The 15325-nt window shown below is 39.9% G+C and overlaps 1 protein-coding gene across 6 annotated transcripts in view; it reads left to right on the forward strand.

Annotated features, from left to right (window-relative positions):
• The window catches only part of myo1b (myosin IB), a 61273-nt gene extending 50056 nt beyond the window's left edge, over positions 1 to 11217 (forward strand). For 2 of the 6 annotated variants that reach the window (XM_042001100.1, XM_042001101.1), the window contains 14 exons: positions 228 to 321; positions 1097 to 1246; positions 1352 to 1420; positions 1504 to 1590; positions 1959 to 2045; positions 3367 to 3453; positions 4207 to 4293; positions 5941 to 6015; positions 6115 to 6249; positions 7924 to 8030; positions 8222 to 8354; positions 8652 to 8804; positions 8957 to 9087; positions 9190 to 11217. In XM_042001100.1, coding sequence (XP_041857034.1) covers positions 228 to 321; positions 1097 to 1246; positions 1352 to 1420; positions 1504 to 1590; positions 1959 to 2045; positions 3367 to 3453; positions 4207 to 4293; positions 5941 to 6015; positions 6115 to 6249; positions 7924 to 8030; positions 8222 to 8354; positions 8652 to 8804; positions 8957 to 9087; positions 9190 to 9322 — 1528 coding nt within the window. In that variant the 3' untranslated portion in view covers positions 9323 to 11217. The remainder of the gene's footprint in view (positions 1 to 227; positions 322 to 1096; positions 1247 to 1351; positions 1421 to 1503; positions 1591 to 1958; positions 2046 to 3366; positions 3454 to 4206; positions 4294 to 5940; positions 6016 to 6114; positions 6250 to 7923; positions 8031 to 8221; positions 8355 to 8651; positions 8805 to 8956; positions 9088 to 9189) is intronic. The other 4 variants (XM_042001102.1, XM_042001103.1, XM_042001104.1 and 1 more) reach the window with 2 other exon arrangements.
• The last annotated feature ends 4108 nt before the right edge of the window (positions 11218 to 15325 follow it).

Genomic DNA, 15325 nt, shown 5'->3' on the forward strand with positions numbered 1-15325 from the left:
CTTGTTTTTCCACCATCTCTGAGCGCTTTGTAAGGTTTAAGTCTTTGTCTCTCCTCTTGTTTCTCTAGCTGTATTGATTTTATCAGCCTGTCCATCTACCAAACTTCATCCTCAAAATCTGTTGACCAGGTCCTTTCACTGCTTCTGTACTATTATTTTCTACAGTCACCTGTAATGTCAAGTGTGATTTTTTTTTTTTTTTTTTTATTCTGCTTGCCTCCCTATAGAGAAGGAGTGGAGGTGCTGATGGCTGACCTCCAGGTTCCAACAGAAGAGTTTTCTTATGGCCGCTCAAAGATCTTCATCAGGAACCCAAGAACGGTACAGAACATTTCTAAATAGGCAAGGCCGGCCTTTATCCCTTAATCTTGTTTTTTCCCAACAAGTTTTGACATCTGCCGGGATTTCTATTGGATCAAGCTATGTTTCAAAGTCTAAAAGTTGAATCCAGTGTGCTTAGCTGCCTTGTTTTCTCACAGTAAGATGTTTGTAAAGCAGGGTGGGCTGCATTTGGAGCCCACCACCTCAGCAATTAGCATGCAACCACTGCACTAAAAACACATGGTTTCACTTAGCAATCCTGTATAACATGGGAAATGAGTTACTCTGTGCTTGCATCTGCTCTATCCTGCAGCATTTGAATGTGTACCAACCCCCCCGTCAGCAAAAGACCAAACAGAGCTTGGAATAACATGATCTCACACACAGAGAATTTTTTTTCCTTCTGTAATTGCTTTCTCCATCTGACCAACTTATCTCCCTCACATATCTGCAGCTGCAAAATGGCATACATGAAGTCAAGTAACAGACTCCAAGGCTGGTTTCCAGATATTTTCTGGGGTTATTCATTGTACACCTAACAATTGTTAGTGTTGGAGGAAATTTATTTCTGAAAACACAGAACAAGATATTGCCCCATTACATGGTGAAGAATAGTTTGAAGTATTAGACTAATAATGAGTGGGGATGTCATGATGTATTGGTGTTGGTAAAAAAAAAAATGTTGCCTTCCAAAGAAGAAAGGCATTTATAACAGCCAGTTTTTTGCAATAGACATTACTTGTGTACATAATTTTTGTTTTCCTCGTCTTTGCAGCTCTTTTTCCTGGAGGAGAGAAGGAAGCAGTGCCTCCAAGACCTCGCCACACTCATCCAGAAGATCTATCGAGGCTGGAAGTGCCGCATTCAGTTCCTGCTGCTGAAAAAGAGCCAGATCGTGGTGGCAGCATGGTACCGCCGATACGCGGTAAGATGATTTTTATTAATGCCACTCAAAACACAAACCATCAAACACGCAGAGGCTGATGCCGTTAGGATTTGTTCATAATATTTCTGATTCTTCATCTCACAGCAACAACAGAAGTACCAGAAGATCAAGAGGGCCACCACTGTGGTGCAGTCCTACACCAGAGGGTGGCAGGTCTGCATTTGCTTTGGAATAAAATGATACCACAAGGAAATCAATGACAGAGGCCAAATGAAAATGTTTGCTGCTTTCCCCAGGCCCGCAAACTTCTGAGGGAGTTGAAATATCAGAAAAGATGTGAGGAGGCAGTGACCACAATCACAGCATACTGGCACGGCACACAGGTATGGTAAAGACTCTGAAGTGCAAAAGGATGTAAGAGGGGGCATCTGCCTGGCCTTTCTATTAATGCTGAAAAAGACTGTTCTTTAGCACTTGAAAGTATGGCTGTAAACACTTTCTCTTTGCACTGTAACAGCAATTCTGCATAATAGCACCACAGATTTGCAGAGGACCTATTCTTAAAACTATCTTTGATGTTATTGCTGCTGCTGTTTTTTTTTTTTTTTTTCTGTAATCCTGCTTCTTTTGGATATCACACAACTCCTACCTATCTTTTTTTCTCCTTACTCCTTTTCAACTTTCCCTTCTCAATTTACCTTTTCCACACATCTCCAACCTGTCTCACCTAACGCCCACCGCATCCCTCCAGGCTCGGATGGAGCTGAGACGTCTAAAACAAGAAGTGCGGAATAAACATGCTGTGACAATTATTTGGGCATTCTGGCAGGGAACCAAGGTATTTCCACCCAGCCGTACTGTGTTGCTGTTCCAGCTGTCTTGTCATTGTTAACCACGTCCCATCCCGTTGTCATCATGAAACTGCACCGTACCGCTGCTGAATGAACCTTGTTAAGGCCACTGGCCTAATGGATGAGTTTCCCTTCCCATCTTTTTATGTTGTGGCTGTAAATGTAGGATTGTCATGACGTTCCCCAACTAATATGTAGTAGTATTGCAGGTTGTTTTTATTGCACTTTGTAAGATCTGTGGCTGAAACCTTTTTTAAACTCTGAGTTTTCATCTGATGTGGTGCTCGAAATGTGCTCTTCTATAACATAATGAATAGTTCAACCATATGTTGCCAGCCACACAGCTACTTCTCTGTTCTATAGCTCATACTGAAACAGATGAATGCAGTTAACTGCTTGTTTTCATGGATTACTAGCAACATGCTTCCAAAAAGTTGGGACAGGGGCATGTATATCAGTTCCTCATCACTGCTACTTTTAAAGGCACTCTAAGCAGCTGGGAACTGTGGAGACCACCTGCTGCAGCTTTGAAAATGTTTTTTTTTTTAATCTTGTTTTGATAAATATCATCCCTGATAGTTACAGGTCTGCTTTTGATTTATTCATCATTTCACAATTTTCCAAATATTTTCACAATTCTGGACTGTAAGCAGCTGAATTTCTGTAACATATGTTTGTGATAGATATGCATTGCTTTGCTGAAATAGGCAAGACTTTCCCTGCAAAACATGTTGTTTTAAAACATGTAGCACTAATGATGCTTTTGCAAAAGTAAGTTGTCCACACTACATGCATTAACAGAAACATTTTTAGTTGTCAGACCAAAGGACAGTTTGCCACTTTACTTTGTTTACAATATACCACTTTTGCTGTTAAAATGAACTTGAACTAGAAAGTATTATCATTTAAAAAATGAATTTGCGGAGAATTACTACAAATATAGTGATTTGAAGTCTCAACCAACCAGACTCATTAGAAACGTTTGTTCAGTTACAATGTGAACTTTGCTCTTGGTAAACATGAAACCTTTTCCCTGAGCAGCAGCTTTATGACTAAATGACGTTTACTATGATTTTAGACTTTTCACCTGTCGTGTTTTTTTTTTTTTAATATAACCATGAAACCATTAGCAGTGTTATAAAAATTATGTGAGCACTACTCATTGTCAAGCTCTTTAACTCAACATCATTTCTTGACGTCAGTCTGTGGTTCCTTGTGCTGCCTAGTCACGCCGAGTCTCCTCGGACAATCAAGTTTTGACTGTCACTGAATCAACACTCATGCACAACCTCCACCACTTTTCATTAGGCGCGGAGAGAGCTGCGTCACCTGAAGGAGGAGGCGAGGAATAAACACGCCGTCTCGGTCATTTGGGCCGGCTGGCAGGGCACCAAGGTATTTGGGAAGCCTGTTGACTTGCAGTGACTCTGACTTACCGCCTCCATCACCCCCCACTCCTGCTTCCCCATTCCATAGAAGTACATTGACATGTCCAGTCTGCTCGAGTCGTTCCAAACATTTGTTTTGTGATGTAAGGCACTTATAACCATACATCTTATCACATACTGGCATACTGGCTGCTGAAGTGATAAGGGGTCTTACAAATGGGACCAAAATGTTCACGGAAGCCTGTCTTTTCAGCTGTAAGTGACTTCATATAAAATTCATTGGGGAGAAACATTTCATATTTAGTTTGTTTTCAGCATCTTCCTTCAAGGTCTTTCTCTGACCTCTGCATGCTGCCTCCACACTCTGCATGGTTTCCTCTGCTTGTGTAGCTACTGCATGTGTAATATTTGCTTTGCAACGCATTTGATCTCCTTTTTAGACTGAACTGTTTGGATCCTTATGAGTTTACTTTTGCTGCATCAGTTGGGAGTTTTTCTTCTTGTACTTGGTTTCACTGAAAAGCACAAACTGTCTGTTGTTACCCTGATGAAAATCTACATGATCAACAGTTTTCTGGAGCAGTAGAGCAGTGGTGTCGCAGTCATTGGTCACACAGGGCTTGTGTGCAGTGTGTGTGTTTTTGAGTGTGCATTTGATATAGCTAACTACAAGCAGAGCAGCGTTTTCTTCTTCTTTTTCTCACCTGCTCCTGCTTCATTTGTTTCCACTCCTTTTTCTTCCCGCCCACCCCCTGAACAGGCTCGCAGGGAGCTCAGGAGACTGAAGGAAGAGGCCAGGCGTAAGCATGCTGTCGCTGTGATTTGGGCCTACTGGCAGGGACTCAAGGTACCTACCAGCCCCACGGCGCAGCCATCATTACCAAGTGTGCTACCTACTCCATACCTCTGACCTCCATCTTTTTCAATCATTTTTGCTGTCTACTTCAGGAAGGCAGCCTCTGCCCAGGGTCAACCAGACTTTCATGTCAGAATTTGGTAGCTTACTTTGCAAGGATCAGAAATTATAGACGATTATCTCAGTTGCCATTATCAGTCTCACTCAACAGATTTTTTGCTTTTTTATTTTGAATCACAGTTTACCTTATGTATCAAGTATTAATGACCCCTCGCAGAGCGAGAAGGACCATGTTGGCGTGTTAATGGCTGTAGTTTTCAGGTTACAAAATCAGATCAACTACACAATTATGCACCAAAAGTCTTCACAATTATGGTATTATTGCTATATCTAAAGGAATATTTGAAAAAAAAAAAAAATACCACTCTCTTTTCTTTGGTTTGCTTCTCTTTGGCGTTTGAACATTGGCATAAAAAAATTTCCAATTTAAAGTTATCTGAGAATAAATCATATTGTGTATTATCAACACATTACAGATACGCTGTCCCAAAAGAAAAAAAAAGTTACCGTCTGGATTTACTAGAAGATGGGTAAGGGCCTCGCATCGATAATTACTGCATGGATGATTACGTTTCAGCTGGAAACAAGTTATTTAACCCTAGCTGATGCAGCGAGGAGCTTCTCAAGTCTTATAGAAACACATTGAAAGACACGTCCCATGGTCGTGGAAAAGATGCTCATCTTTTTCAAAAGCATCAAGCAAAGAAAACTTCTAAAGAGATTGCTGATACTTCTAAAATGAAATCCTGAAGGATAGTGTGGGATGTGTGTGTAGCACATTTTAAGAAATGCCTTAAATTTGATTTGAATTATGTTTAAAATAATTAAGGCAATAATAAGTGATCAGCCGTTTCAGTCATAAAAATTTCTGTGGGAGAAAAGGGTTCATTAGGAACTCATCCTCATGTTACTTCATAGTTTCTATTAGAACTTAGATGATCAGTTGAGCAACAATTGATTTTTCTCCACTTTAAAGCTTTGATAAAGATTTAAAGGAATATTGTGCGGCTGGTGCGGCAGAGGCTGTCTGTCTCTCTTATCCGTCCTTCTCATCTTCCTGTCTGCATCCTCTGCGTCTCTTTTAACTAACCCGTAAACCCGCACTGTTAGTGTATCCAACAGTACTGATTCTGCTTGTTATTTCCCTGTCTTCAGGTGTGTGTCCCAGTTTTTGGTGGCTCTTCCATTTGGTTTTAGGAGTAAAACTGCCTGTGCTGTTAATCTTTTTCATCATGATAATTGAATGTGTCTCAGGACGCACCTGTTTATAACTCAGTGTTGGACCACGAAGGGGATCACGTGGGCTGCTTGTCGCAACCATCATCACCTTTTCAGTAATTAATTTGAAGCTGTCATAATTCGGATTAATTCCAGCAGATTGGAGTTCACTTTTTTTGTTCCAGTTTTTCCTGTTTGTGACTAACCAAGTGTCTGTTATGAGTGTGTTCATGGTACCGTCCTTTTTTTTTTTTTTTTTTCTTTCCAAAGTGTGCTTCTTTTCTTTCCCACTACATATCAAGCTAAGAGCAATGTAGAATGATTGATGGCTTATTTATTTTTATGCTTGTGCTCTAACAGGTTCGCAGAGAGTATCGAAAATTCTTCAGGGCAAACGCTGGCAAGAAGATCTATGATTTTACCATACAGAGAATAGTAAGTGTGACTTACTTTTTTATCTTTAAATTCTGCGTGTAAGAGTTAAGGTTCCTTGTAATTTAGAGAAACCAAACAATTTTTTCTGTGTGTGTCCAGTTGCAGAAATACTTCCTTGGTCTGAAGAGCAACATACCTTCCATGTCCCCCATAGACAAGAACTGGCCTGCCAGGCCTTACTTCTTCCTGGAAGGAGTCCATGCTGAACTCCGGAGAATCTTCCATCTCTGGAGGGTTCGTCTGTCACATTCAGCCACTTTGAGTTATCTTTTTTCATTTTTTCTTTTAAACCGTCATTGTGAATATTGTCATCTGAAAACGGGAGCATAGCAGAATGCAGTCAGTATTTTGGCCTTGTTAACTGCTGCATCAAGGATCCTGTCAGTTACTAATACTTATGAATTCTATGATGGATCACAATAAAAACCTGAGAAAAGAAATGCCCTGGTCCTCATAGGAAATCTGCAAATGCCAACGATTCAATCTCATAGTGCCGCATAATATATTTTAGTCAGTTGGTGAACAAAAACTAACCAAAGTTCAGAAGCACTGTGTAAAACTAAGTACACCCCATGACTTAATAACTCTAGCAGCAGTAACTTTTTTAATCATTTACTATGTGATTTGATTAGTCTTTCGTGTTATTTTTGGAGCCCCTCTCTTCTTTTTGTCAAAGTCTCAGTTCATAGATATTTGGGGTATTTGTTTATGCACAGCTTTTTTAAGGTGCGACATAATTTTAATCAGGCAATTTGATTCTTGTTTCAGATGTGCTGCTGTGCTTGAGGTCATTGTTCTGTGGTATTATTGTTTTGTCAAGCTGTAGCTCTCAGACAGATGGTCTTGTATTTAACTCTACAATAATATGATGAACAGAAGTTTACCACTCAATGACTGCAAGGTGTCCAGGTCTTGTGCCTGCAGAATAAGCCCGCATCATCAGCCTTCCACCTCTGTGCTTCAGTGTAAGGTGTTTCTGTTGATACACTCTGCTGTGGATTGTAGCCAGATATTTTCATTTTGAGCTTATCTGTCAAAAGGACAATGTTCCAGAGGTCCTGTGGTTTGTTCAGATGTAACTTTGCAAACCTAAATAGTCCTGTTACATGAGAGGAAAGGTTTTCTCTTTTCATTCCAAACAAATCACGCTTGTTTAGTCTTCTTCAAATTATACTTTAATGGACATTGACAAATTTAACAAGCTAACTGAGACCTGGAGAGTCCGAAAAGAAGTTCTTGAGTTTTGACACAGTCCGAATTTGTGGTAAACTTGTTGAAACATCCACTCATGGGAAGATTGGCAGATGTTTTTAAATTTTTTCCACTGTGAATAAGAAATCCCCTGATCATCACGATGTGATGCGTAGTCAATCCGGATCACATTATACTCTGTAAAAGAGCTGGTGATAAGAACAGATTCCAGTTAAAAATGGGAATTCTGCATTTGACAGTGAGAGGGGTTCAAAGGCTGCTGCTGTTCTCAACCTTGTGTCCAAAGATGTTGGGTATTTAAAAGTTCATCAGAATTTGCCTTAAGATAATTTCTAAAGGCTCTCTTTAGTGGCATTGTTAACACACATGGATGCTCTATCAACAGACTGCTCAAAGTTCTGCATCTATAGAGGTGTTTGCAGAAGACCAGTCGTGTGCATTTGGTTAGTAACACCTAGCTGCTATTAAACCTCTTTATTATTTTGGATGAATTAAGAGTTTATTAAGTTATTCACACACGATTTCTGAATTTGACTTTGTTTTTATAAATGATGACACTTTGTTTTATGTCAAATGGTTTTAAGCTCGTGTAAAGTCCTGATCATGACTCGCTTTACATGACTGTGTGGTTATGTTAGAAGATAAACAATATTTTCAAAATGTAATCCTTCATTTTGACTCTTGTGACATGTTTAGTGCAAGAAGTACAGGAGCCAATTCACTGAGGAGAAGAAGGTGGTGTATGAAGAGAAGCTGGAGGCGAGCGAGCTCTTCAAGGACAAAAAGGCTCTCTACCCCAGCAGGTATCTTAAATTCACTGCTCCCCCTTTCACCCTGTAGGTACAGCATATAAAAGTGACATCTATGGATGTTTTGATGAGCTAATGAGTGAATCTATAATTCCACGTCAGATGTGAAGCTTCAGTTGTCTCGCGCTCCATGTGATGCAACCGTCTCTGGATGCCTTTGACTTTATCTTTTTTTTCTGTCTCAGCGTGAGCCAGCCTTTCAAAGGAGACTACCTGGAGATTAGCAAAAACCCCAAATATCAGAAGCTCAGCAGTGTCGTGGATGAGAAGATTCTGCTGTCTGACATGGTCAACAAGATTAACAGGGCTAATGGAAAGGTCAGGAAGCATGAAAACACCAGCCGTAGTTACAGTGAGATGCTATGATGTCATGTTTTTGTGTGGGTGTGTGTGTGCGTCTATCTTCAGACTTGTTGGAATAATGCTGCATATTTCAGCAACCTGATACAAACTGCTGTCGTTCCTGCAGATGACACATTAGTTGATTGATGTGATAGGTTTTAAGATGTTTTAATCATAAGCAAGACCAAACATGCATACTTTTAAAGATCAAAAATTACACATCCTTGTTATTTTTTACAACAGATTGACTGATAGTTTTACTCACACTTGTAGTGTTCAGCCCGAATCTTCCTGCTAACTAAGAAGAATGTCATCCTGGCTGACCAGAAAACGGGTCAGGTGAAGGCCAGCCTCCCCCTGCTAGACCTCGCCAGTGTGTCAGTCAGCACGCAAAGTGATGGCTTCTTTGCTCTTAAACTCAAAGAGGTAAGAAGCAGATTGTTTGTTAGAGAAACCCAGGTGTTATGGATCTCATTTATCTCTGCAGGAAAGTTAAAACAATTACTTTAAGAGCTGCTGCTGACTTGCTGAATAAACAATGGATACATGGATTCAGCATATATGTTTTTTTTCTTTAGGGGTCGAGTTCAGCTGTCAAAGGTGACTTCTTACTCAGCAGCGAGCACCTGATTGAAATAACCACCAAGCTGCATCGCATGGGCGCCACGACCGCAGACAGGGAGCAGCTTTACATCGACATCTCAGATGAGTAAGAGCACATGGAGTTAAATATTCAGGTCCAAGTGACTGATGCATCCATCTATCCTCCTGGATGCTGTTTTGTGATGTGGCCTTGTCTGCTCTGTGACAGGTTTCTGGTGCAGTTTAAACAAGACAAAGTATGCGTGAAATTCATTCAGGGGGGCCCCAAGAATGGCAACGGCGTGTCCTGCAAGCGCAAGAACAACCGCCTGCTGGAGGTTTCTGTACCAACAACACCCTAAATCCAGTCCCTCCTCTTCTGCTCCTGCTCTTGTTCACCACTGCTCAGTCTGGAGGGTGACCTGACAGCAAACTCCAAAACTCTGCATTAGAAAAATCACAACGGTGCAACCGCTGAGCCCCCCCCCTCCAAAAAATGTGCAGTTATTTGGCCTGTTGTGTTGATTTCCTCCAATCACTCTCTTTATCAGATGTACCACTATAGCTGAAACCACATGCTACCTTCTTTTTTCTTTTGGCAGAGAAAGCCCCAACATGGGTTGCATGCCACAGAAATTTAGTGTGAGCTTGTGTCAGTGCACGAGAGACTTTTTTTCTGTATACCAGTGGTGATGTTGCTAACACTTGTTCTGCTTTTATTGTTAGTTGAGAGAAAATGTGAGGATCCTTTTGACGAGCTCCAGCTTCAACTGGTCTAGACTCATCTGCTTTTTAAGCAGCTCTGGCTTCAACCAGAAGGCTTAAATTTTGAGATGAACCATGACACAAGATTTGAGCTTGAACCAGTCTATTATTTTTTTTACCTTTAGTGAACTTGAATGCTGCACTTGCTTTCACCTCTGTGTAAACAGGACCTGAAAAGAAAAGTGATTGTATGTTGTATTAATTTCTCTCTTTCTCAAATAAAAACACAGCTGGCAGTTGGGTAAACGCAAAAGTCAAACCTGATTTTTAAGGTAATTTTGAAACCTTTGCCCCCTCTCATGTGCCATTGAAGCCACACACAGGTGATTCCTCCCATTCAGAATCATAAACATCAATGCCAAATTATAAATCCTCTAATTGGGGGAGTGCATCAACCTAATGACAACTGGTTATGCTTTTGATTGCACATGTAATCAATGCCATTTTCTTGTTATATTATTCCAACTACAGAGTCATTGTAAATCGAATTCATAGCACAAATTGTCACATATGAATTAAAGAGAAGATTCTGATTAAGGCAACAGACCAAACAAAGAAAACAGAGGTGCCCACATAAATCCAAAGTTCTCTTTGCCTCAAAGCAAAAACCCTTGAAAGTGATATTTTGTGTGCAATATTGTCTCAATTTATTTCAAGCAAAGCGGTAGTGAGAACTCAGAGCAGTTGCCCCTCTTGTGCCATAAGCTGTACATAGGCTCTGTAAGCTGTAGCCATGACGTGGACAAAGGCTTGTTAAGCATCCTGACTTCAATAGCCGTGTTTGTGAAATGACTTTACATATATATATTTGCCACTGCAGCTTGAATTATTGTAGTGCTTGACCCACTCTGATCTAATGTGTACTTTTCAAGAGGAAAAACCAAATATTAAGCGCACATGACAATAGATTCTTAATGTTTCTGAAAAAATTGACCAATTTCGACTTTACCAATTTGACTTGTAAAAAATAAAAGCAATCGAATTTCTATGTTTACCCAAAGTCAAATTTGAAAATCAAAGAGGCCAGAGGGCCACATTTTCATGCACGTTCATTAGAATATGTATAATGGTTGAGGTTTTTGTACTTCTGGTGACGGAGGGGAAAATTACCACCAAACTTGGTCAAGTCACAGTTCAATCTTGGGGTATCATGGTGATGATTTTTGTTTAATGTAACACAACACGGGAAAACGGTTGTTCCACGCATGGGAAATGAGCAAACTCAGTGGCAGTTTTGATGTTTCTTCTTTGGCTGCTCTGTTTCGGTGCACTTTTGTTTGGGTAAAATCTCCCTCTCCCATTTTTTCTGACCTGTTTTTTGTATTTGAACAGTGGCTAGAGCTGCAAAACGATGTGTGCATTCTCGTGTGCCTAATGTTAACCTGTGCTAAGAGATGGAACATGGAAACGTTTAAGTAGAACTCAATGTAACATTTACAGGTATTCTTTTTTTTAAATTAAATAAAAATCAATAATAAATGTTATCCTGGAACATGTTGTGGAATTTTCTTTTATGTGCTAATGTTTATTTGCAGAATGCTTAAATTTCTTTATGCCATCCACACCTACATGAATCACCTTTCTACCTCACTTGTTTCATTGGCGCTTCATTCATTCATTCATTTAATGGTCATGATTGCTGTTTATCAGCAATAGCAGTGGGTTTGCAACGTTTGAGAGGGAGGGGGGGCCCAGCCTTGAAGTCAAGCAGCTGGCCAGATGTTTTCCATCACATCTGGGGAGAGCTGTCCTAGGGTTAAATTCCGCGGCTTTGGGAGAGCTGCCGGCAACAGGTCTCTGGGGAGTAGCTCTCTGATTGAGCACAGAGTGGTAAAAAATAGCATACCATTTCGGGCTGCCCGGTACCCGGTTCCCACCATTCTGCAGGCTGGGAAAGGAAGGCGGAGTCCCAGCCTCCCTGTGGATGTTGTCCAATTCTCGGTGGGACTGCAAAGGAATTGGACAATGCACAGCCCCATCTTGTAGAGAGCCTATAGTTTGCAACGTATAATTATACGTTACATGTTGCATGTATTAATCTACTTTAAATCAATCTAACAGAAAGCCTGATGAGAGATATTACCTTCTGTGAACACCCGCAGTGAGATATGACGTATTAAAAACTTTTACAGTGTCTTTTACTAAATTTCAACACACAGCAAGTCTTTGAATACTGAATTTGCAAGAGAATCCAATGACAACATCCATCTGAAAGGTAAAAATGCACCATCTCTTCTGAGTTTGGGCAAATTATACGTACAGTACTAGTTGCCATTTCAGGCACTGGGAGGTCTCTGGCGACATCTTATGGAAATTAGGTGATATAACAGCAAAAGAGCAGCTGCAAACACTGCATGAGGTTGCAAAGACTAAATGTTTTTGTTGCACTGATCCATTAAACCGTAGTAAGTTGTCAAGATAAGAAGACACAGATTACAATCTTTATTAATGATAACACCACATGCTTCTGACATCAAGATTTTGTAAGCTAGAGAGACATAGGTTTTGTTTTAATATGCTGTTTCATGTAGCATGTCCTTCTTTGCAGGAACAATATGATGTGGCCTTGGAAAATGCGTACTTTGTTTAAAGTGAGCTGCATATTTACTCTAATAATGCTTACAATCATAACTGGCAGAAGTTTGAGGGAAATATATTTCTAGTGCTTGTTTTATATATACACTTTTTGTTTCCTTTTCTTTCTTTAAGGGTTTAAATAGTTTTTGGAACAAAAAGCTAAATTAAAATTTATGAATCTTAAAAGGACATGATTGTAAAAAATGGGGAAAAAAGAATGTAAATGATAAAAAAAAATTACAAAAAGCATTTTGCAAACAGAAGAAAAATGGAAACAGAAGTTGCAACAAAGGCAAAAAGGATTCAAATATATAAACAAACATAAATAGGTCTGCATGTTAATGTAGTGCACAAATCAATTAGTTAGGTAAATATAAGAAGTATAAAATAAAGATAATATTTATGTCACAACCTTATGATTAAGGTACCACATGGGGCATTTCACATCATCTGTACTCTGTCCATACACACTGGTACTGTCTGGAGCACCACATGATTCTGTCTTCAGTCCTACATAATATGGGCTTTTTTGGTGTGATTCCAAGTTTCAAAGTGTGTTTTTGTTAGTGTCTTGTCTTGTTTCTCACACTCTGCCTGCTCACCCTTTGCCTTTCATAGCCTGGGGATAAAAGCTGCCTGAGAAATGGTTTGTGTCTTGATGCTAAGATAGAGCTTACCTGATGGTGCTGGTCAAGATAAATGGAGGCCTAGGAGGGGACTGTTGATACTGCTGATAATGGCTCATGGTCTTTTCTGCACTTTTGTAGAATTTATGTCCTCCAAACATGACTGATGCACCAGAAGATGAGGGTGGAGAGTGTTGTATTACATCTGGTAATAATTTTTTAAACATTTAAAGCATGATGTAGTTAAGTCTCTGTTAAATCTCTGTATGCAAATGCTCCAGCTCGGTTCATCTGACAGGTTTGATATACAGTTGCTGGCCCTTTGGGCTCCCACAGGAATTTAGTTGTGTAGCAATACAGAACAAACACTAGAGGTCAGCCCAATCAAACTCTTAAAGAAGACATCTCTCACAAATCACCACCTTTTCCAGTTTTGAGCCTCAATTTTTTAACACGAGTCAGTTCTTACCACCAAAAATAAAAAAAAAAAAATCCTCATCTGGCAACAGACAGCAGCTCAAATTGTGACAATGGCAACGTACAGCAGCACTTCCTGCAGCTGCCATAACCTGCTGGAGTCTCCACAGCTTTCCAGAGTCTGCTGGAGCTGCTGACAGGCCAGCGCAACAGTGCTAACGGCTCAGACTGATATGGTTCAGGGCCACCTTGTTCATGTGTTAGGCAAGGCAAGGCAGTTTATTTGTATAGCACATTTCATGTACAAGACATTTCAAAGATGAATGCATGGATGAGTTTCTCTTGGTCTTTCTGGGAGACTAAACTTTTAATTCTGTGATGTTTCTGAGCTGGTAAAAAGCTGTCTTAGTGACAGCTTTGATGTGGCTGCTGAAAGTCAGGTCTTATTCTATCAACACTCCAAGGTTACAAACTTGGTCGGTGATTTTAAGAGCCCAAGTCTCCATGTGATTACCAAACCAAATAATATCAGTTTAGTCTTCATTTAACTGTAGAAAATTCTCCCTCATCCAGGTGTTTTATTTGCTCCAGACACTGACAGTAAGTCTGTCAGGCTGCAGTCGTCTGGTGACAGAGACACATAAAGTTGTGTATCATCTGCATAACTTTGATAATTAATGCTAAATTTCTGAAATATTTGACCCAAAGGGAGCACATACAAGTTGAACAGAAGAGGTCCAAGTCATGGCCACTTGCTCGGATTCATAGCTACCGATCCTAACAAAATAACTCTGGCCTTCTAAACAGGACCTGAACCAGTTAAGGACAGTTAAGTGTAGCTGAGGAGATTCAGGAGGGGAAAAGTTTTCCATCTCAAAGACCGCTCTGTGGCGTAGGTGCTTTGTGAATCCTGCTTTGCATCCTGTCAGTGAGTTGAGCTGATGTCTGTCAATCATTTCTGCCTGCACATCCCGATCCGCCCACTTTCCGCCCCCTGATCACCGCGCACCGCCCACCCCACCCGAAATTTGGCAGTGGTTGGAGTTACACAAAAAGTAGGGGGTGTAGTTACACTTTAACCCGTTAAGGCCCAACCCATGAAAAATTGGTAAGAAAAGTCCAATTTTTTAAATATGAGGTCTTTATTTAGCCCTTTAACAAAATGTAATAAAAAAATTAACATTTTTTGGGGGGGATATCTACCATTTATTACCATGTGATATATTAAAAATATTATAATATGGTTTTCTGCTTCTGGGTATCTATTGGAGAACAAAAGACAAATATCAGATTGTGTTCGACAGGATTTTGAGCAAAGTTTATACCATAAATGTAAGCAAAATGTTAGAAAATGTATGTGACAAATATGTCACGTCGGGCTCTTATGGGTTAAAAAGCTGGAAATCATATATATATATATATATATATATATATATATACATATACATATATATGCAGATCACTGTGATCTCCAGTACTGTGTCCACTTCTGCTGGGTTCAGGGTAGACTGGTGGCTCATGTCCCATTGAAACTATTAGTACAAAGTGGTGTTACTGTACATGGAATCACCGTAGTGTCTCTTAAAGGAGCAGTATGTAACTAAATGCAAGGTCAGTGACTAAAAAAGTAATAGGTCTATATCAATAAAAACTGTTTCTACTGATATCTAATGACTTTACTAAAATGAGCCATTTATATTTACTTACTGTGGGTCTACATGCATAGAAGCTGCCATATTTGTGCCACCATTTTTACTACAGTATCTCTGAATGGACAAACAACTCTGTGTATGAATTGAGAACCCCCTGAGCTTTAAAATGCAGTATTGGCTTTGTTTGATAGGTGCCACAGCACTGCTTGGGATAAGTAACATCTTACAAGGTACATAGAAGAAGACAACCACCTATTCACAACTGTGCTTGGCATTTGAAGCCTTTTCTATACCCATTTTTAGCACAGGATGTCAGTAATTCTTATCT

This window comes from Melanotaenia boesemani, chromosome 12 (genome assembly GCF_017639745.1).
Source record: "Melanotaenia boesemani isolate fMelBoe1 chromosome 12, fMelBoe1.pri, whole genome shotgun sequence".
In the NCBI taxonomy this organism is placed as follows: Eukaryota; Metazoa; Chordata; class Actinopteri; order Atheriniformes; family Melanotaeniidae; genus Melanotaenia; species Melanotaenia boesemani.